Here is a 23398-nt window from a genome sequence, read left to right on the forward strand (position 1 = left end):
CTTTAGCTATTTGGCCCAATTATCTTTAGACATTTCTATGGCTGTCTTTAGCCATTCCTATCGACATTCCGATGGGTGTCTTTAGATTCTTCTATAGCCATAGCGATATCGAAAGAAGAGCTAAAGACACCCATAGAACCGGCTATGGCCGGATCTATTACCTTCTTCTATAGCCGGTTCTATGGTTGTCTTTAGCTATTCGTATCGAAATCCCTATGGGTGTCTTTAGATTCTTCTATAGCCATAGCGATATCGAAAGAAGAGCTAAAGACAACCATAGAACCGGCTATAGAAGAAGGTAAAGACACCCACAGGAATGTCGATACAAATATCTAAAGACAACCACAGAACCGGCTATAGAAGACGCTAAAGGCACCCATAGGAATGTCGATACGAATAGCTAAAGACAACCATATAACCGGCTATAGAAGAAGCTAAAGACACCCATAGGAATGTCGATAAGAATAGCTAAAGACAGCCGTAGAACTGGTTATAGAAGAAGCTAAAGACACCCATAGGAATGGCGGTACGAATCGCTAAAGACAGCCATAGAAAAGTCCAAAGATTATTGGCCAAATAGCTAAAGGCGACCATAAAAAGGATTTTCTATAGTTGACCATACAATATTTTTGTATGGGTATCGCACAGCTGGGCATATGACATAGGTTCTGTTGCGGAAAATGAGCTAGTGGGTCGCATGGCCATTCCCTTTTTTCCTCATTATATAGCTTATTTGAGCGAAGTGTGCGTTAAAAGTGGTGTCGGTATGATTCTAACGAGGTAATCTTTCGAATGAACAAAAATTGTGTTTTGCCTGCACGGCCCCTTTAATAAGCTGGGAAAGCTTGTACGGATAAATTGCAGCACTGGGGCCTCTGACCATTTTGTTGCTCTGAAGTCTATAATGGCGGCATTAATCGGTAGTTAACCGAAACAATCTTCAGTCGGCTTTCAGCCACCAACTGATGGCATAGTAAATTTGGATAAAAGGTACATAGTCGATGAGGCAAAGTACAGGGACCGTGTAGCGTTGGGAGGTCGGTATAGAAGAAAAAACAGTTCGGCGCGTTGATTTGTTTTGAGAGATAATAGTTCAAAGACTGCAGTGTTTTGAAAATATTAAAACACTTCGACACGTTTCCGTAGAGTAAATGATTATCATCAGTCACCGCTTACTTTTATTCACAAGGAGACATGCATTTGGGAGCGATAACGTGGTAACTGCGTCATCGTCCTCGTGTACGTAGGCGAGGCGCAAGTAATCTTCACAGGGCTCTTCACCACAAAAGAAGTACTTTACGTTCAACCGAGGACGCCTGCACTTGGCTGTCGTATGCAACCGATCGCTAGAATCAAGGCACAAGAGACGCATTGTCCACGCTCGTACACACAACAGAAACCCAATGTCCTACAAAGCTCGTCCGGACTGAAGTGCGACAGGCAGCCCTAAATGCCACAGTTAAGTTCCATCAGTCAGACATCGAACACACGTATAGATACACAAAACACACGACGTGTTAAGCTACTGCAAATCTTCAGCAGCACGAAATCCGTTACTGAGTGCGATGTGGGAATACAAATTCGTAAGCGTCGCAGACGCTAACTGCATACGCTGCGCGCTCATGGGATGCGTAGAACGTCAAACGTGCTTATATATTGTATGTCGACGATATGAAACCATTATGCACAAATGCAAATGAAAAAAAAAAGAGTTGTACTGCAAGAGAGATATAGTCATAGGTATGAAAGGAATCGAAGTAAGGGCACAACACTCCCTCGAACCGGCAAAATACAGTTCCGGAGGAAGCCGTTCGCTCAGCGGTGGTTGTGGCGCGAAAATTTAGTTGCGCCCCTACTTCGCTCTATGGTAGTCCTTTGGTTCTGAATTCTTGGGCCTGCCGTGTAACCCGTGCGCTGAACTTGTCCCGGCGTTTTTCTTTTCCAAGTGCTCCATTTTCGCGCGCTTGTGGTGCCTGTGCACTTGTCCGGCAGACGCGGGGTCTCTATTGGCGTCTACCGCTCCGTTTTCCGCAGGCTCCGCACTTCGGGGCGACTGGGTGGGGCGATTGGGTGGGCTGGCGACTGGGGGCGACTGGGTGGGTTGGCTGGATGGAGACGCCCCTTGGCGCGACAAGGGAGAAATATCGTCGCCTGGGGGCGCTTGCGGCGCCGTAGTGTTTGCTGGTTGAACGGCGCTGCCGTGGGGGTGGGGTGTGCCAGCGAGATCCCGAAAATCGCCATTCGTGTCGGCGGGACGACAATTCAGCTGTTCCAACGACCCCGACACTTGCGGGGCTGGAGAAAGCAGGGGAAGCACTTCCGGTGCGACTGAATCCGCGCCACTAACCAGGGGAGAGGGAGACTTGGTGGTAGGCGTGGCAAAGGCAGCAGCTCTTGCCTGCAAATATTACACACAAAAAAACTGTAGTTGATTCCTCTGTCATCGGAATCAGTAAAATACGAAAGGGAAATGTGCAGAGAAATCTGCAGCTGAGCATGATTTTCGGGTCGGCGGCGGTCTTGTGGGTGTGCTTGGTGAGCGACGCCGTGCTGGCGGGTCGCTTCGGCAAAGGTGTACTGACGTCATTTCCGTGACGGATATGACGTAAGTGAAACCTTGGTATATCGCGGCATAAAGCACTTTTGTGGTAAGATATAACACCCGAAAAGGAACAGCCCGAGGTGTTACGTACACTTTAGCACTAAAGGTTGCTTCCCCGTAAAAAGACCCTGTGTGCAGTGGTGCACCCTTTACAGGCCGCTTGCTTCGTTGTACTGGCGTCACTTCTGTGACGGATATGATGTCAGCGAAATCTTCGTGTATCCGGGAATAAAACACTTTCGTGTTAAAAGCAAATAAAGCAAACTGTCTGATTACTACTGCCATAAGCACGACAAAGAGAAAAGCTGATCGTTTCCCTGCTTACTGTGCGGCAACTGAATTGAAAGCGCGACAGCAACTTGACAGAAAGGGACCCAAAAAACATTATTACTGTTTTGATGAGGTTAATAAGATCGCTTTCTGCAGGCATCGCTGCTTCTTTAAAGCGTACTTAAACACAAAATTTAAATTCGTTTTATTTTGAAGTTTTGGTGTTTCATAGTACCATATGTTCGATAGAAAACGATGTTTTAATCACAGAGAAATTGAACAATTACCGCCTGCATTTCGATTCTCCGGCTGCATTGCCTGTTTGATGTCGTAATCAATAATGTGCTAAAAGTAGGTGCATAAAGTGAATTGTGAGTAGTATGTTGACTACACGTACGATACCGATGCAGCAATGAAACAGGAACCAGAACTGATCTTTTTCTCACGGATAAGGGCTTACCGAAACTCGCTCGGTTACCGTCAGCATTCCTAGACGGCGCAGCTATGGCGCTAGAGGACGGCTACTGCTCTCGCTACTTCTGTTTGGAGCGATAGGTGCCCTATTCGGTTACGCTTCAAAGCAGTCGTTTCGAGAAACATTGCGTGCTAGCCGACAAACAGGTTCACGCAAGTGGCAGTGTCGTGTGAGACAACTAGCGCCTTGCACGACGGCGGCGTTTCGGAGAGTATGCTGGTGGGAAAGCCGTACGCGGCGCGTATGCTTGTGTGTTCGTTTCGAGAATTTTGTTATTAACACAGCCATTATTACTGCTATGAAAATAATATGCGCTGAATCTTAAGAACGAATCCTTTCAATCTGCATTTGATTTTGCCGGACCCTGCTAATCGTACAAGCGGGCCTTTTATGCGTCGCAAGTTTAGCTCCCGAAAGCAGCTATATAGTTGCCGTATTTTCGCGCGTATTACCTGCCTATTCATATAATCCCCCCCCCCCCCCTTTCAGCCCGCCGGAAAAGAAAAAAAAAATCCTCGCGTATTGCCCGCATATTTGACACAGTAAAGGCTGCACCAAAGCTATTGCTCAAGCAACACATCATATACTATGTAGACAGAAAAAGCGTATATTTAGCAAGTAGAATACACTGACTGCAAGGCGAAAGTCACCATTCACTACTAAAGGTCAGTTGTTAGACTGCGCTCGTCCTTCTTCTTTCTTCCTTAATTTATCCTTGTATGTTTTGCGCAATCGCTGTCATGGAAGGCTTAGTGTAACTGCGTAGGGGCTTCACGGCACAACGCGCATTGCCGCGAAGCTGCACGAAAAGAAAAACCCCGCGCATTATCCGCGCCCCTGACACAACACGACGCAAACACTTCCCGCAACTATGCAGACAGCACGTCCCACTACACCCATCATACTTCTTAGGGGACGAGCCCACGTTTTCCACGAAGCGTATTTTTTAAGTTTCTCACTAATGTCAAGTTTTTAGATCTCATTTCTCATCATGCATCATGACAACCTAGCCCTTTACACCAGTCATCTTCATTACCTCCTTGTGTTTTACTTCGTTTATTTTAACCGAAATGCTTTACTCTTGCCTTCATGTCACTCTCATGAAATGACGTTTGTTTGGCGCTCTTTGCCCTTAGTTGGGCTTGCGCCATTAAAAACAAACATCATCATCATCATTACCCGCACCCCTACTTTGACACAAATTTTCGTATTCTTGGTGCGGGTTATACGGGTGAAGGTACGGTAGTCCCATTTCACTTCTCGGTTTTCCTTATCATATAGCGTATTTGAGTAAATATTGCGTTAAATGTGGAATAAATGGTTTTCCAACGTGGCAATATTTCGAACGAACCAAACGTATTTTGTTTTCATGGCCGCCATCAAAAAGTCATTACAGGGCCGATCCACCTCGTTTTAACTGAATGTTCAAAGATATCGCAGATCTTTCGGCTTTTATTGGAAGGCGAACGCTGCTTTGTCCCGATATCAGTGATACAAGTGTTGTCGCGAACTCCAAAAAATAGCGGGAATAAGGAAAACAAGTTAAGCATTTTCGACTCTCCCGAAACTTCGCCGGTTCCTCTATGATTACACAAAGCTTTGTTTGTAAACTTGGTGGCCGCCGACCTAACTACCGTAATGTAGCATTCTTAAGCCGCTTGTCTAGAGTGCGAGTTCTTTATACAGCCAAACATGGCTATGAGTAGCGAAAGACGTTTCATTATTTTACGCTTTCGAAGTTTTCTGTAGTTTCTTTTCGCCGATTATGTAAACATATATACAATTATTGCGATGAAGGGCCTTTATTTCGCAAATTATGGAATTCTTTCCTAAGAAGCAAGGGGTATACTGTAGAGTTGACTCATTTACGCTATTTTTACACGCATTTCCAACGTTCTTTTGCGGACTTGTTTCATTTATTCTTCGTTTTTTTAAAGAGACGTCTAAGATGCACAGATTTTGTCAGATCATTGTAGTGAAAGGGCTATGTTATCTATTTTTCTTATATTTTGGTTTTTCAATTTTCTGTTCGACCAAATACGTATACATTTACGCTATTATGACGCTGAAGTGTGTTACTTCGCCACTTTTGCATTTTTATGGAAATGCTGGGCGTTTACACGCTCCTGGAGTTCGGGTACGCGTCAAAGAAGGCTACGCATTAAAGCATGACCTGGCGATTGCAGTGGGCCTTCTCATTGTTTGATCATGTCACCGCAGTGCTGACGTGCATGGACCTCCAGCGGGCTGCCAAAAAGCGACAGTTGCTGCGGAAGCAACAAAACGAGGGCATTGCGACATTCGGTGGGCCGAAAAACGCACTTTCCATCGGTGTTGCAGTTAACGCACCGATAACCACGTTTGTAGTGCCTCCCCGTAACACGTCACTTCGGCCCATATTACGCCTCTGCGGTGCGGAATTTGAACGATTGTCAGTATTTTTCCATTTCTTTTCTGCTGAAAACGTCTTTCGTGACTGGAATGGAACTGCTGAGTGTGCTACGAAAGCTTAGTTATTTTAAACTGAGTCAAGTTTAATTTTGTCTTCGTGGCCCCTTTAAAAAAACTGATTCACCGCATCTCACCGTGTTCAACGGCTAAGGCGTTGTGCTGTTGGGCACGAGGACGCGGGTTCGATTCGCGGCCGTTGTGGACGCTTTTCTGATTGAGGCGAAAAGCAAAAACGCCCGTGTGTTCGAGATTTGGGCGCACGTTAAAGATCCCCAGGGGGTCAAAATTAGTCCGGAGCCCTCCACTACGGCGCGCCTCATCGCCCGCGTTGCGTCGGCGCGTTAAAACCTACAATCAATCAATCAATCAATCAATCAATCAATCAATCAATCAATCAATCAATCAATCAATCAATCAATCAATCAATCAATCAATCAATCAATCAATCAATCAATCAATCAATCAATCAATCAATCAATCAATCAGAATCTCACCGTTTTGCCATCCGGTGTCCCAGGGCTGAGCGTTGCTTGCTCAGGTGTCCGACGCCGGTGTGCTCTCTCCTTGAAAGGGCCTTTGCGGGCGGTCGCCTTGCGCTTCTTGTGCTTCGGAGACTGCGCCCCCGAAGGAGCAGCCGAAGACGAGTTGTCGTTGCCCTTGCTCGATAAAGTCGCGGACAAGGCACCTTGCTCTGCATATTGGGCATCCAGTGCCTGGGAATGTGTCTGCACTGTGCTTTTCGAAGTCGTCCCCGCTCCTTTAGGATGCACTGGCGAGGTAACTAGAGACTTGTTCTTCCTATCGCGCTTCGCTTTTACGGCTGGTGAGATGGGCGCCGACAGAGGGACCCTGTCATTGGGGACCGTTTCCGTTGCTCCTGCGCTCTTGGCCTCGGGCCAGATTATGGGTGGCGCAACGCTTTGGTCTGATGGCGCACCCGGTGGCGTCAATACCACAACAGCCGGAGAGAAGGCCTCTCCGGGCTTGGACTTTTTGGCCCGCCGGTCGGGTAATTCGAGGTGCCGTTTTTGGCGATGACCCTTGCGTACATGGTGCGGTCCGGGCGAAGCAGGGCTCCGTACGGTTTTTCTAGCGTCCGCGCGGTCTTGCGGTTGGGGCGCCTTCACGTCAACAGCATCGCCCCGAGGAAGGGCACCAACGCCACCATCTGCCTGAGAGCACCCGGGCAGCGGAGGCACGGCTGTGTTCTGTGCGGGTGACGCACATTCGGGCTGCCGTGCTCTGGCCTCTAATGAGCCGTTCATAGCTACCGCTAGTTTTGGTTCTTCGCATTGCGGAGACGGTTCCGGCATTGAGACAGCCGATTGCTCCGGTGACAGGTGCGGTTCTAAACGAGGAGAAGCGGCAACTACGGCCTCTCTGGGCGTCTCTTCCCCAGCAGGTACGAATGCTCGGGACTCGCCTATTAACAAAGGAGCGTGAGATTCTGCGCCGGGCGTTTTCTTCTCTCTGGCCTCTGCAACGTGCTCAAGTGGGAGTACTCCGTGATAGGTTGACTCAGGTAAGGGTAGAAGGCTTGCTGATGGCAACTTGATCGGTGAGGGTGGACTTGGTTGTGGGATTGTATCTGGAGACGACTGGCCTGGAGGAGGGTGGTGCCCGATTGCCGGGTCTACAGGACCCGCGACATTCTCCAAGGGGTCGCCCATGTCACGCACCAGGACATCGCATTCGATGGCTGGCGTGACAACCTGCGGCGGTTTCGCGTCAGTTTCTCTTCCGCCCATCGGTGGTGATGGTGACGGTAAATCCGCTGCGATGCAAGCGGCCTCATCAACGGGTTCTTTGGTGGTCTTCGCTGGTAGTCCAGCTGCCGCCCTTTCCCGTTTATGATTCTCCGTGGCTTTAGCAGCGACTTCGGCGCTATGCGACAGTTTTGACGCCAGTGAGACGGGAGTCGAGATCACTACACGATTGACCTTGGCCTTGATGGAACGCCACATTGAGCTTGGATGACGAGAGACGGCTAACGTGCCGGACTCCGGCACAACCTGCATGAAAACAGCGGCGCCTTGATTAGACACCTTACAAATAAGATTAAATTCATAATACATTTCAAATGCCCTGTCTTCAGGACAGCACTTGTAGGACAGAGTATTCATTATAAACCTCATATTGCAAAGCGTAGAAAAACACTGGGTCGCATTGGTAAAGCCAGAGTCCTTCAATACTCTATTGATGGACTCTGGTAAAGCTGAGAAATCCTGGGAGGCATAAAATCTGGCCAGCAATGTGGATCCTACCGCGAAGTGTTCAGCTGTTGTCCTAGTTTTCATCGCGAATGCTTTGTCCCAAGCGCTCTAAAGGCCATCTGCGCGGCTCTGTTTACAGTGGTGGACTGTAGCAAGATAACATTTCTTCACAGCGGAGCTGGGATTAAAGCTTTCTCTCCCAGAGGCAACTATTCACCCACCACCGCAGTTTAGCTCCTCTTCGCCACTGCCTACCTTTCTTTCGGGAGTTTTATGCCCCTCGCCACCACCGTTGCCTTTTTCACAAGTTGCGCGACTGCTGAGCAGCTAAAAACTAAAAGTGCAGCAGCTGATAACGGTGCTAGCGCCGTTATCAGCAGCGGCACTTATAGCAGGGGCCGGAAACTTCGGCTAGTTTCGGTATCGCAAAATTAAGTGCCGCCATGACGCTGGTAGCCAAGCGAAAATTCAGCAACTTAGCATATGTGGCTTTATCTTTTCAACATACCCAGCAATAAAGTAAAGCGATTCCATTGTGTGTAGAAATAAAATGTGTTCTTGGCTGTTTCCTTTTTTGGCACCCTATTTATTTATTTAGTCCCTTCATTCGTTGCGCCGACGGGCGGCGCTTTCGCTCTTATTTCTTCTGCTGCCATCCTGCTCGTCTGCTCCTGCCGCTTTCACTGTGTGCACGTGTAGAAGTTTTGTAGTATGCCTTGAAGGTGAAAATTTTGGTGTTTGTAAGTGCGAACGGGCTCAAAATGTCAGAGAAACTGAGAAAAGGACACAACGCGCGCTTCGATGCTGTGCGGTGCGACAACTCGGGAAGGAATAACACAGCGAAAATTTTCCGCTTCCCAGCGGACGGCATGCAGGTCAGCACACTTTTGATTCAGTGAAAGTTATGAAGAAGCAAGCGCTATCCTTATCAAAAAAGCTGCTGGGCGAACCGAGTCATCTTCTGCTGTTGCTTTACAGTGAATTTCTTTTTCTTTGATACAACGCATTTGTCTGTAATGTTGTAAGCATGTGAAGCTACTTGTCGGCAGTTTCTCATGAGCCGATTGATGCCAGCGGACACGCAGACGGAAATTTCGCTTCGGTATCGGTTTGGTGAGTGGTTGCTCTTCATTTCCTTTCCACCAGAGAAAAGCTTGGAAGTTATGTTCGCCTAATGTGCCTAAATGCTTCTTCGACGAACTGGTTTGGCTTTAGAGCGTTCCGACGATCAGTTTCTCTGAATGCTTATTAGCACAAAAGAAGCCCCAAAAATTATTTACGTGGCAGCTGACCGCTCGCATTCCGTGTTACGAGAAGTTCGAATTACCTGCGCGACGGCCGAGCGGCACTTCGCTTTTCAACCTGTGCTAGTACACATTTTTTGTACCTTGTTTCCACTCTCAATATTTGTTTCGCTTTTACGTGTTTCTTGATATCCATGGTGGTATTTGTTCCATTTACCAAGTATGATGTATGGCGAAATTGCGCAGAAAATGTGCTAGCTATAAAGGGTTTTTTGGGCTCGCAAGTTTGCGAGAATAAGAATATGGACGGTTGTTCATGGTGGCGAAATGAGCTGGTCATCTCACGTAATAATCATTTTATTATTCACAAACGCGTGTTTTTATGAAACATCGTTTCTGTAGAATTGTATTGTGTACAGAAAATGAACGCGGTGACCTCTGCAGCAATTTTGTATATTCGACGAATTGTTCGAAGATTTCTGTTATGTTTGTGTAACCGACACAGAATGCGGACGTTTGTACTTACTATAGGAGATACACAGCTATGTGCTTTTGTGGCATGTATTGAACTTCGCTTGCCATACGTTGCTAATAAAATCAGTGAATGAACCACATTTCCCGCCTACTACTTTTTGTGCCCCAAACAAAATTGCCACGATTCAGGACGTGCTGCCTCACGCGTATTCAACTAAGAAATATATCCAAACAAATGTTTTGTGCACGTGCTGAGAGTCCAAGCAAATTAGCAACTGAAAGCTGTCGAAAACAAGATGTGCAGCAGCAACCTTATCTGAAAAGCGAAATGCAAGCGGTGTTTGTTCACGCTTGCGGCACACAAAGACAAGCGCGCTCGTTCAGACCATAGCAGACGATAAGCGGCACGGCGTTTCCTCCTCGCGCATCAACGAAAGCGTTGCCATAGCAGCATCAGTTATTTTTTTTTGTTGTTTTTTCGGCCTACCAAGCACCAGGGGACAAATTGGCGCTCGTGGCGCAATTATCGGTTACCTGGGGGGTATACCAGCTGACCTAGCCGTGCTTATAGTTCTTAGCTGTGGAACGAAGGCGTGTCGTTCGCTCGGAGAAAGCAGAGTGGGGACTGAAGGAGCGTCGTGGCGCACAACAGCGCGATTGAGCGGGAAAGCAACGGAAAGCCGCTGCCGGTGCCGCCTTAAGCTCCAGCTTGTCGACTAGCTGCGAATCTATCCCAGGGGAAGAGAATCTTGCCCGCTTTGAGCGCTCACGTGAACCAATAACGATAACGTATAAATTCACTACAGCAAAGTACCGCGATAGGTCTTCACAGAGTGGAAGGGATCTGAATTTTTAATGCGGGACACATTAATGGCAAAGTTTTTTTAAACGTGCTGCCCCACGACTTCGGCAATGGGGCTAGTCGTGTGGGCTGCGCATGGCAGTTTTATTTTAAAGACGCTTGTGTTTCTTGGGCTATCTAAACGCAAAAGTTTGGGTCTGTCTGTCTGCCCGTCGGTCTGTTCGGTCAGTTCAAATGCCCGCGTCCACATGCGCAGCATTCAGGACCTTAACTTGGCCATGATTCCAAAAAAAAGATAGAATAAGTGCTTACAATGACCTTTATTCAAGCAACCGCCATAAAACGGGTCTTCGAAGCGTTAATGAAAAAACAAAAACAAAACCCACTCTTCTATAAAAGAAACTGATAATACGGGATGAACAGCACGTAGCCAACGGATATCTGTCAGCACGTGGGCATAGTTTTCGGAAGCGGGATAAGTCTAATTTTGGTGAACAGGGGCCCTACTGCCCTTAATATAAACCCACTAACATCAATGACAGATATTATCCAAACCTCCGTTTTATATGCAGGGTGTCCCAGCTTTCATGCACCAAGATTAAAAAAAAAGAGTAATGGCGTAACTCGAAGAAAACCTAGTGCATAATGTTTGCAGTACTGTGGAGAAGCGGGCAGCAATTTTTTCGTTAATGAGACATAAATAATTAATTGTAATTAATTATCTAACTCCAAAAGTACTGTCCTAATCACTAAAGTGTCAATGAGGCCCTTGTAGGTACCCACGAGGGGCGTCTGACTGCGGTATTTTCAACGACGAACTAATTGCGTACTCATTAATTCTGACTGATAAAGATAACCCGCGAAATATTAAAAATACCACGTGACGGCCTCTGAGCATCGCCTCCTGTATTTGTAAAAATACAGGAGGCGATGCTCTGAGTTAGCCAAAATGAAATGAACAAAAGAAAGAAAAAAAGAAATCGCCACCGAGTTTTTGCCTTATCTGCACACGCGCCTTCCATGCATGCCATTATCAAGGTGATGCGCTGTCTAGACCGTCGGGCGGGTGACAAGCGAAGCAGTTGCGTTCAATCAGCTTATTTGGGGACGCTGCTTTACAATGCGCGCGGAAGCGCCGTCACGTGGTATTTTTTATATATCGCGGGTTTTCTTTATCAGTCAGAATAAATGAGTAGACAATTAGTTAGCCGCTGAAAGTAACGCAGTTAGATGCCCCTCGTGGGTACCTACAAGGACCTCATTGACACTTTAGTTATTAGGACAGTACTTCTGGAGTTAGATAATTAATTACAATTAATTATTGAAGTCTCATTAACGAAAAAAATACTGTCCGCTTCTCCACAGTACTGCAAACATTGTGCACTAGGTTTTCTTCGAGTAACGCCATTTCTCTTTGTTTAAATCTTGGTGCATGATAGCTGGGACACTCTGTATATATTTGCTTCATTGATCAAATTTTGGAGACAGACTGTGGTCCGGGCTGGAAAGACCGTGTATCGAAGCGGTTTTCTCACCAGTTGTGAAAAAAGAACAGATTTTATGCTCCTCATAACCTGGTACACGAGTTCACGTTGTCCTCATTATTATAGTTCATACCACAAGCTGCATGCAGGAATGTGGAGGTTACAATGTTGTTAACAGAGCGCCCACTGAGGGCGCCTAACTCATCGCGAAGTGGTTTTTGAAAAGACCTTTAAGTCTCCCCTCTAGGCAAGTGGAATCGCAAGGCCCCAGCGCTTATTCCCGCTTTCCTGATGATGATTAGCGGCTTCCCCTTTGTAACGGGGTGGCGTTGCACAACGGCCTTAGTAACAATGCCACTGTACAATCACCTCGCCAAAAAACATACAAACAAACTAAAAAAATCAAAATAAAAAGAAAATACTTATGCGAAATTTTTGTGCTACTCTGACTTGTTTGTCCGCATGTCTTCCCAGATTGTTCTCTGCTCTTTTCCCACCAAAATTCTAACCTTCTTTTACTAACCTTTACTGCTGTCCAATTCACTTTTCCGCTAACCTTAAAGCCAAGGGCCTCCTGCAGCTGGATGGCTCCCTCACCGAGGACTGGACGGATACTTTTGCACTCCGTTACAATATGTCGCATGGTTTCTGGCTCCTTGCTGCAGCCTGCGCATAGTTCTTCCTGTACCGGCTTCAGTACCGACCTCAGTGGGCGCTCTGTTGACAACAATGTAGCCTCCACAGTGCTACATGCAGCTTGTGGTATGAACTATAGGAACTACAGCAGTACCGCGTGACAACGTGTGCTCAGTGCCTTACCAGTAGCAGGAAGACTACTCACCTCGTTTGGAGGAGAGCGAAATTTCACGGGTGATTCGCCCTTGGTCTCTTCGGAGCTGTCGTACCTCCAGTCGCTGGTCATGGGACTGACCTTGGCGTCGGTCGTCAGGATCAGGTGCGTCCCCAGGACGTCGCTGGAGCTGATGGAACGCGAGTGCTGCGCGTGCCAAAGGCAGAAGCCAGAAAAAACGCTTACGAACGTGGCAAGCTTTGTGCCTCGGGATATGTTTGGGTATGTTTGTCCGTTAACGTTGTTCCCTTTGGTTCCTTCGATAGCAGTCGCAACTGTGTGCTTTGGCTTCGCTTGAAAGGACTTGCCCCGCTGGCATTGTATTTTCCCAACAGCAACGCTGAAGGTGAGAGCATGGCTCCAAAGCACCTGCTTAGTCGTCAGGAGTCACAACGTGACTTTTGTCGGGGCATGATAGAAGCATTTTGCCTTTTAACTCTCCAGTGACCTTGTGAAATAATAATTTGGCGCCGCTGTGAATTACCGCCAAGCAAAATAAAACAAAGCGATAAATTACCCTTTTTATCGAGAATTCGTGGGAGGAACCATGTACAGAAAGGAAGTAATAGAAATGCGTTAACGAAAATATCAATCGTTTATATGTGCGTTTATTAAGCGAGTAGATGCTATACACTGAAGTTTGGAGAGCGGTTTCTTCGCTTGGCAACACTGGAATCCGCCATGTTTGGGCACGCTGTGCCTGCGCGTGCGCATTCGCCCGCATCTCGCAGAGAAAAACACCGCCATGCGTCGTCTGCCCAAACTTCTCATCACCTCAGAATGAAACTGCCGCTGCGAACGAAAGCGACACGGCACGCAAGAGGCCGACGCTGCAGTCGCATGGGACGACGGATGTCGACAAAAGTGCCCTCTAATGCCGGGTTGAGTACAAAAACCAAATAACGCTTTTGAAGTAATGTTTCACGCGTACACTATTTAGATACGATGGTAGCGTAGAAGTTAGTCTATGCGAGGGCGTCTCCCGGGTGCTCGACCACTCGTACTTCCGACTCGGCACAAGCGCTGGAGAATCACAAGCGCCCTTTGAACAAATGAGTTTAGCTTTCGCACAGCAAAATCGTCGACAGTATTTGTGTTGTTGTCTTTGAACGGGTGACAAAGCTCAATTAAAGGAGCGATGGGCGCTCAGTGGCATACGCACGCGACTTGGCCCATCACGACGCAGTTGCACGCGTAAGAAGGCTCCGCAGTTTTTACCGTTCTATACGTAGTCCTGCGGCGACTTCAACCATGTCTGGCGATAAGTAGGACGTATGGGGCTGAACGGAACAGTGTTGGGCGTCGAGGTAATACTTGGCGTTCGGTGGGGCACAGTTCGGAACAAACAGTTCATGCTATTGTGTTCTGTGCTTTATCTGTCGCCAGCACGGACAAGCACCGCCATCTTGTGGAGCCGATGCCACAGATGCTGGGCGGCGCACGCGCGATGTTGCCCGCATGCATGCCACTCCAATGAATACAACCCATATGCCAGGGGTCATTCATACAAAGCTCCAAGAATGAATGAATACAAAGCTGCGTTTGAATGACAAAGGGATTATTGCAATACTGCTCCAATGCTCTGTTCAGCGCTCTTGACTACTACCTTCAATTCAGATACTCGTACCGAAGACACACAAGACGCAGGTAAGAACTGCACAAGACGAGCGCAGAAAGGTGGTCGTCCAGGGAGTGCAGTTCTTTCCTGTGTCTTGTGTTTTCGCGCTTCTTTTTACACGAAATGGTTTTATTCCCGGATACACCAATAATTTCACTGACGTCATATCCGTCACGGAAATGACGCCAGTACAACGAAGCAAGCGGCCTGTAAAGAGTGCACCCCTGCACACAGGATCTTCTTGCGGGGAAGCTACCTTTATTACTAAAGAGTACGTTATACTTAGGGTTGTTCGTTTTCGGGTTTTATATTTTAACGCGAAAGTGTTTTATGCCGGGATACACCAAGATTTCACTATGTCATATCCGTCACGGAAATGACGCCAGTACACCTTTGCCAAAACGACCCGCCAGCAGGACGTCGCTCGCCAAGCACACCCCCAAGACAGCCGCCGACCTAAAAATCATGCTCAGCCGCAGATTTCGCTGCACATTTCACTTTCGTGTTTTACCGATTCTTGTGACAGAGGAATCAACCACAGTTTTTTTTCAATACGTCACCACACCAACTTGCTCATCTGTCGTTACTTCTGTTGCAAAGGTGTTCGCACAGTGTTGCCGTGCTGTACTTTGCTTTGCGGATCGGTATGCCCTGAATATTGTTTCCTATAGTAATCAAGTGAAGTTGCCAAAGAGGTCCAATGCTGCGCACAGAACTCTACGGTGTGCCACTGGTGCAGGAGGCGGTCTGTTAGCCTTCAACCCAGCGTCCGGGCTAATTGTGACTCATGCGGCATATTCTCCCCTGGTGAGCCTGGGGAAACATTACTGCGTTGTTGTTGCCCTAGCAACGCCACCGCCATGTTGGCCTTGAAGGCGTTATAATTGCCATGGCAACAATGCGAGGGCGCGCAGCTTGCGTGGGGGAGAGGTAACGCTCTCCCCTCTCATGCCGGTTCGATTCCTTCCCCCCTCCCCGTGTCCCCCCCATTCCCACCCGGCAACCGCCGCCGCCACCCCGCTGCCTCCAACGGGCAAGCCTCGCTCCGACCGCACGAAGCCACGCCGCTTGAGCAGTAACGACGCCAGCTCGAATATCACTTGAACACTTTATTCGCGTTACGTGCGCGAACGCGACGTGCGGCGAGAAACACCGATGACCAATACAACACAAACAAGGTTGTCTGTCTTCAAGCACAGCACACGCACGACACAAGTCCTATCCTTCAGCTCAGCTTCACGTACGGCATACGAACGACGTTCTCACCTTTTACTAACAGCACTCAAAGAGTCTTCGCGTTACGATTCATCCTGGTGTTCTTGGCGTCCCTTTTGCAGCACCGTAATGTCCGACGGAGCACATACGAGAAATAGCCCACTACATGAGACGCGCGTCGGCCTCGCTGCTCGCCGTGCGGAAGCAGCAACCACAGAACAGGGTGCAGCAACTGCGGTGACCGTTGTCGCGCATGCGCGCCCCCAGTCGCGCCGGAGAGAAGCGGAAAGAAAAAAAAAATGAGAGGAGGAGTGTTTCCCCAGCGCCACTGCCTCTAGGTGCGCACTAATAGAACCGAAACTAGAAAAAGTAGCATTGGCCTGACTGGTGTCTCTTCGAACATTCAGCATTGACGCGCAAATGCGCATTAAAGCGTGATAACCTTCTGCCAATTTGAGACACGACCCCCTTACCCTCCTCTTCGGCGTTGGGGGCGGAGCGGCCAGTTCTGCCACCGGTTTCCTCCTGATCTCGGCCTCCTGTTCCTTCTTGTCGAGTCCCTCAGCGACCAGCGTCTGCCTGTACTTCATGCACAGCTCCCAGTTCACGGGACCCCAGGTTGGCAGGGGCGCAAGGCTGTCGTGAAGGTTCTGCACATTTCATAAACGAGAGGGGCAGACTGCTAAAAGCAGGAGCCATTAGATCTATGAATGGCGATAATTGCTGCGTGGGAATTATACTACGTGGTGTTTCGCAAGGTCATTAATCTCGTCGCAATGGCCTTGAGCCACCGGAGCGCAACTGTGGCAGTTGTGACGTCACGCCACGTGATCCTCTGCGGAGGGGCGTCGCAGCTGCGCTCGGGTGGAGCCTACTCAACGCTGCCTCGGCCACTCTCTACTCGAAGCCTCGCCGCTTCACTACCACGTGACCTGGCGAGGATTTAACAGCTGCTTCTACGGCGCTTGGTCGCTCAAGTCTTGCAATGGATAACGCGCCGGCTGGGCCGTCTCTGTGTGTGCTTCAGCACAAGCGACAGGTTGAATCCAATCATCCAGGATGCAGTGGATTGGATAGGACCCAATTCAATGGCTCAAAGAGGCTGAATCAAACCGATGACTGAATTCAAGCAGGATGAATCCAATTATCCAGGATGCTTGGGGTGGATAGGACCCCATTCAATGGCTCAAAGAGGCTGAATCCAACAGACGACTGAATTCAAATAGGCTGAATCCAATCATCCAGGATGCTTGGGCTGAATTGGACCCAATTCAATGGCTCAAAGAGGCTGAATCAAACAGATGTTTGAATTCAAACAGGCTGAATCCAATCATCTAGGATGCTTGGGGTAGATATGAGTCAATACAATGGCTCAAAGAGGTTGAATTAAGCAGATGACTGGATTCAAACAGGCTGAATCCAATCACCAGGAATCCAATGATTCCTCAACGTGCCTAGCCAAAGTTGCCATGATGGCGAACTACTTAGCGGACGGTACGACAATCTTAATGAGCTTTGAAGAACCACGAAGGGACGCACCATCCTATTTGCAATAAAGGCTAACTTTCATAAAACACTGTGCTCATTGTCTTTGCCAATCCAAGCCATTTACAAGCATTAAATGTGATGCATAATATTGATCTAGCAAAATATTTACCACGTTTTTACCAAATTTGGCAGTATAGTAGGACAAAAATATTTACCGGTAAATATTTAAATTGATTTGCCGCCTCAATGTGCATTGCTGTGCGCATCCAACAGCTCGAACATATCTAGCTCCGCCGACGGACGCACCGTACGGCCACATTTGAGGACTAGAAACTGGAGCGTGAATGTGTCGTGAAATTGCGAAGTTGGCAACATTAAGAACCTATTACAACGCAGTAATATTAGTTGTAAGGTCATCTCCAACGAGGTTGTGCAAATTCCTATCCTTAATAGTAAACATTCCTTGCTCATGTTTATTTAGCTGTTATCTACAGAGACATAACAGTCGCTACAATGCTGTGGGGACTACCCACCGAGAGCGTGTTATAGCCCGCATTATGATCGCCACTGTCGTCGACACCTTTGTCGTCTAGAGTGGTGGCGAAGCCAAGCTATAACTCTCGATGTGATGCGACTACCCTCAGATATGGCGCATCAGAAAGTTTCATTGAACGTTTGTTCGGCTAGAAATGGCTTTGGTATATAGCAATCATGAAAGCATTTGTCCTGCGCTAGAGAACACCGACTTTCTCGGACTACGCTCATTTACGCCGCTGGGGCTCGGGAAGTTAACAGAAAAACAAATGGCAGCATCTCCACTCCGTGGATGATGGCGAGGGTGCGGAGTATACGGGGACTCAAAATGACATCCAAGCTGCGCCCCGTGTGACGTCGGATTTGCGCCGCGACCGTCATTCGATTTGAGCCGTGAGTTGCACCTTGATTATTCCCTTAATGAAACTGCAACTCACGGCTCAAATCTAATTTCGCTTGATTTTCGCTTGGTGACGGTGTGCGCACGAATGGACGCGGACGGACATTGGTAAGTCCCAAGGTATACTCCGCACCGTTACAGACGCGGGAGTAAGCCTTTTGACTCTCGGGTACTAACTTATGGTCGTAGACCAATGGGTAAGACGACTGACACTAACTCTGTCTGGTCTACAAGACACAGGCTTGAATCCTGCTGGTGCCTGTGTCATTTTTTGCGATTGTAAATGCTATGCGCACGGGCGCGGACGGACATTGTGCGGTCCTAAGGTACTCCGCACTTAATAAACTGACGCTAGCCGTGCAATGCAGGCGCACTCTTCTTTATGTGCTTATGACAACAACACGGGCGTCATGCGTCGTGGGGACGAGGTGATAGCAGTCCACCCTCCACCTAAACATAGAGTTTCATGCTAATATATACTAGAGGGAAATCTGGCGCTGTAATTGCGGGCCGTCGTGGGCGCCACCATTGCAGCTAGAGACGTTCCTCTCCTACTTGGCTCGGTTAGCCACAGGCTTCTTTTTTGTCTCAAAGCCAAAATCAACAAAGAAGGGTAACTTTTTTTTTCTTTTTCAACTTGCATAAAGTTTCTAAATAATCACTCACAAATAAATTTTTTGGAACTACATTTTTATCATAACAAAAGAAATTTTAATGATCTGTTACAGTGATATTGTTGCTTTTTTGCTGCCAGAGGCAACTTTGCAGCCTGTTCATGAGCCCTGCCAAGGACAAGTGTAACTTGCCTGCCCGGTACATGATGGAACGCTCGCTGCAGTGCGGGTCCCGTAGGAAGTGGTGCCAGATTTCCCTCTAGTATATATTAATATAAAACTTTATTACTTCAGCCTGGCCCTAGTTGCGGCAACTACAGGCAATGCTTGTAAATAGTTTAAATTTAATGCTTGTAAATAGTGGCGGCTCTTCTCAGTTTGTTTCAAAATCGCTGATTTTTGATGGTCGTTTGCGCCGTAGATACGCGCATTTTAGCTGTCGCATTTTGTATCTGTAAGTTGTTTAGGCAAACGATACGAAAATATGATTTCCAAGGGGTCGAAATTTTGAGTGCAGTTGGCAGTTGCAGTTTAGTGTATCTGTGCTACCTTTGAACCTTATTCACCTTTAAACCTTGTCTTCATCCACCGGCTCCGCGCTACGCAGTGCGGCAGAAACCGGCGGCATGGCCCTCCGCCATTATGCTCTCTGCGGCCGATAGTTACGACCGGAGCAAAGGCATGCTGGCAGCTGATTGCGGAAGCAATGGATGAGAACAATAAGGCTTTCACCTTTATTAAGTGGCCATCTAGTTAGAACACACTCTTAACACTGCATACACGGAAGCACGTTCGCTAGAGTCATTCAAGGTAAAAGATTGGTCAGCTTTGGCATATTTAAATCTAGTTACTATGAGCAAAAGGTCTGTTCGGCTTGGTTTTGTAGTCTATGCACAGAGATTTTCATGGACGTTAGGCTACGGGATGATTAGATTCATCATTTCACTTGCGCTAAAGCGAAGCGTAGAGCCTGTGCGCCGTTCATGGTGAGACCGAGCGACCAAGCGCCGACGAAACAGCCGGCGAACCGCCGTCTAGTAACGTTGTACCGCAACGGCGAGGCTCCGAGCAAACGCTCTGACGCCTCTCTGCAGCAGATGACGCGGCGTGACGTCACACCTGCCACACTTGCGCACTGGCGACTGAAGGTCATTGCGACGCGCTGAATGACCTTGCGAGACAGGGCCTAGTAGAGCTTGCGCTCCAAAAGGAACAATGGGTGCTACTTAAAACTATCCCGCGGAACATGCGACGCAGATGTTTTTGAGAAAACCGCCACTGCTCACCAACTTGGTCGCCAAGATAAGCACTATGGCGAACACCGGGATGAAGCTGAGTTCGACCACGTCAAGCCAGGCGAGCATCACGCGCAGCCAGAGTGGATAGCGACGCTCCTGAAGCGGCTCCGGCGCCAGCTTGGCCCAGATCGCGCACTGCAAACACATACGCCACGCATTAAGGCGCCGTTAAAGGCTTATACGGCACGGAAAACACAAAACTCGATGGAAAAGTGGCACGTAACGTTTAGGAGTACAAATAGTGCTCGCGTTTTTATGCACCCTTTCGTTTTGCCACATAAGGCGGCACATACCTGGCTTGCAAAATGGGTCAGGTTTAACACTTCTACGACTGTTTAACGCGAGCGAAAGCAGACTATGCGCACAGTGCTTCGTGAAAGTTTGTCTTTGCTTGAGCTTTCGAAGCCTATACTGTTTAGCTACGTCTATACAATCATTTGATTCATCTTACCGCTTGCGCTGAAAGCCAAACACAGGCATTCCGCCCGGCGCGCCATCAATGACGAAACTGAAAGTTCAAGCGCCACCGAAGCAGCCTTCCATGCTTCGGTGGTCGCGCGGTTCGCTGGCGCTGAGCGCAAGCACAGCCAGCAATGAGAATCAAGCGCAGGCAAAACAGCCTTTTCACCCTCTCCTAATTGGGCTACCCCAGGAGCGAGGCTCCGAGCGGACGAGCGAAGCGATAAAAAATTGTGGTTGATCCCTCTGTCATAGGAATGGGTAAAACACGAAAGTGGAAGGTGCTTTCACAGGAGCAGTTGAATGTTAAAGGAACCGCCTTCATGTTCGAAGGGTTCGCGAGCCGTACCCCGCCAGATGAAGTGACGCCGACAAGCGAGAAACAAAAAATAACCGGTTAATTCCGGGACAACAAAACCAAACACGACATGCTCAGAAACAGCCGCTTTAAACACAACGGTCATGGGAACAGCGCTACAGTGGAGTCTTGCCTCGATTCACGCGCGTCCCCCGTACACGAAGGCGCTGGCATCGAGACGCCAACTATCGGCGTCATTAGCGTCATGGTGTGCTACTTCGCTTCGCCTCTCCTAGACGGCAGCACAATCTGAATGAGTCACTGGGAAGGACATAGGGCGCGGGTTCGTAGAGCTGCCCACGTCGCTGCTCATAGCGCAGTCGGTAGAGCGCCACGTACCTCCCGTCGCGGCGCAAGGGCATGGGCTCGAAATTGGGCGCCGCAGCGTCAATGACTCTTTTTCTGGCGACGTCACTTCCGTGACGGATATGACGTGGCTGAGATCTTGGTGTACCCGGGCATATTACACTTTCGTGTTAAAAGATACAGCTGCGTGCCTGCGGCTGACGGTCATTCGCGGCGCGATGAATTACCTTGAAAGATGTAGCGCGTAGTGCAGCCTCAGCTCTAAAAGCGGTCGCCGCGGCTGGTAGTGACGATTTGGTACTTCAACAGCCGCGGCAAGTCAACGAGGTAAAGAAAGAGAGAGACAGAGATAGAGAGAGAGAAAGAGTTTTATGCATTTTAAGCTTTCGCTGTGAAAAAGCCGCAGAGACGTATACTCGCTCCGAAAATTGTATTTTCGACGGGGCAGGGAAGTATATGGTAGGAGCACGGCGCATCCGCCACGCATCCACAGAGCTTTGGAAGTGAATAACCTTATAAGCGTCGTGGTACGTGTGCCCGTGGACCGAGGTTGTGTGTGTGATTGGTAATCATGTTAATGTGAACATCGTTACGACCGCCTGTTAGCTTAGAGTCGAAAAAGAAGAGTGTGAACACGGACTGTCGGCACTACCGTTATCGCATCTGTTGAGCTAGCCGGCAGTGTACAGCACAATTGATTGTTGAAGCACATGACACACAATACGAAACTTTTATATCGGCCAGCTCATTCAATGGGCGCCATCAAGGGGCTCTGCAACACTTACGATATACGCTTTCACTCTTTCCTTTTCGTCTGGAAGTACTGCGAAAGCTATAGTTATCGCCAGCGCGGAGCCGCAATGCGTTATTTGCTCGTCGCCGCAGATACGCCTTCCGTTTCTGCTTTGCATATCTGGATTTCAACAAGGCGGGTGGGTATCAAGTGCAAGTGGTTGTTGAATGCGTTGATTCTTGCAACTGAACGAAAGCCGGCCAACAGCCACTAGACGGCTGTAATTGCGTAATTGCAGCGGTCGAAGAACGTCAAGATTAGGAAACAGGGAAAAATCTTTTGAGCAAAATGTTAAGTCATCTGGTGGGCATAGAGCAGTGCTTTTTGGCTGAGGTACAGGTGCCGTCAGAAGTAATTGTAACACGGGAGCTGTGGCCGAACCGCATAAGAGCGCCGTGTAGCTGCGTGCGCCGGCGGCAAACGAAAGGACGAGAACACGCATGCGCACCTGCCGACGGCGATAGCCCGCCTATACATCTCAAAGCACTTCTTTTAAACTGGTTTGAAGCATTCTTTGCAGCGTACCGGTCTCGGCGATGGATGCTAGAATACAGGTTAAGAAAAAGTGATTTGAGAGGTATAGGCGGGCTATCGCCATCGGAAGGCGCGCATGCGTGTTCCTGCCCTTTCGTTTGCCCCCGGGACATGCAGTTACACGGCGCTCTTATGCGGTTCGGCCACAGCTCCCGCGTTCCAATTACTTCTGACGTCACTTGCGCTTTGCGACGCTCTAGTATAAGTACCGGATGTGTTAGCTAACCACAATTTGCAAGCATTTTATGATTTTGAAAAAAAATTGAAAGAAGCGTTGTAGAACCCTTTTAGCAACAATAAGGTCAGTAGCGGTGCTGACACCAGAGCAACAGTAGACCGGAGCGTTCTGAAGTAGTTACGTAGTTGTCCTGCGGACAAGGTCGCGGGTTATAGCCCCAACCGTTATGATTTAGGAAAATTCTAAAACACCCTGAGGAGAAATTTTTTTTCAAGCAATATATAGCGAAGTTTCTCCGTCATATTAGAGGGCTCTACAAAGGTGTTCATCACAGCGTAGGTGGGGCTAAGTTAAATAAATCCTCCGATTTTTATTGATGATAGCTGGGCCTGAATGTTTTTTATCATCCATTTCCTATTGTGACAGTTAGAAATGTGGCGAATCCAAATGATTAGAGAAGATTAAACCCGTTCAACATCGTGCGAATTTACCTGCCAATTCGCAGCTGAGGCGCCGCTCGTGCGGCAAAATGATCTATTTTCGTTTTGGGGGCCGTGTTTTCGACTGCATAAATTCACGGCGAATTCGCCATGTTTTTCGCGTAAGCAAAACGTTAGCAATCAGTGACGTGATGCGCGTATCGCTATGCGGACATGCAGTGTAATTTGACGCTGGATTTTAACACAACCAACCTGTCAAATACTGCACATAAAAGAAACAAAACCACTTGACATGTAC

At 48.3% G+C, this 23398-nt stretch overlaps 1 protein-coding gene across 1 annotated transcript in view; it reads right to left on the reverse strand.

Moving 5' to 3' along the window:
• Positions 1-1119: 1119 nt before the first annotated feature.
• LOC144145132 (uncharacterized) overlaps positions 1120-23398 on the reverse strand; it is a 29583-nt gene continuing 7304 nt past the window's right edge. Inside the window, exons 4-8 of the mRNA XM_077676639.1 lie at positions 20021-20167; positions 16172-16348; positions 12857-13012; positions 6293-7810; positions 1120-2398 (exon numbers count right to left, since the gene is read on the reverse strand). Coding sequence (XP_077532765.1) covers positions 1853-2398; positions 6293-7810; positions 12857-13012; positions 16172-16348; positions 20021-20167 — 2544 coding nt within the window. The 3' untranslated portion in view covers positions 1120-1852. The remainder of the gene's footprint in view (positions 2399-6292; positions 7811-12856; positions 13013-16171; positions 16349-20020; positions 20168-23398) is intronic.

This window comes from Haemaphysalis longicornis, unplaced genomic scaffold, assembly GCF_048455015.1.
Source record: "Haemaphysalis longicornis isolate Haplotype H1 unplaced genomic scaffold, Haemaphysalis longicornis Haplotype H1 scaffold_7, whole genome shotgun sequence".
NCBI lineage: Eukaryota > Metazoa > Arthropoda > Arachnida > Ixodida > Ixodidae > Haemaphysalis > Haemaphysalis longicornis.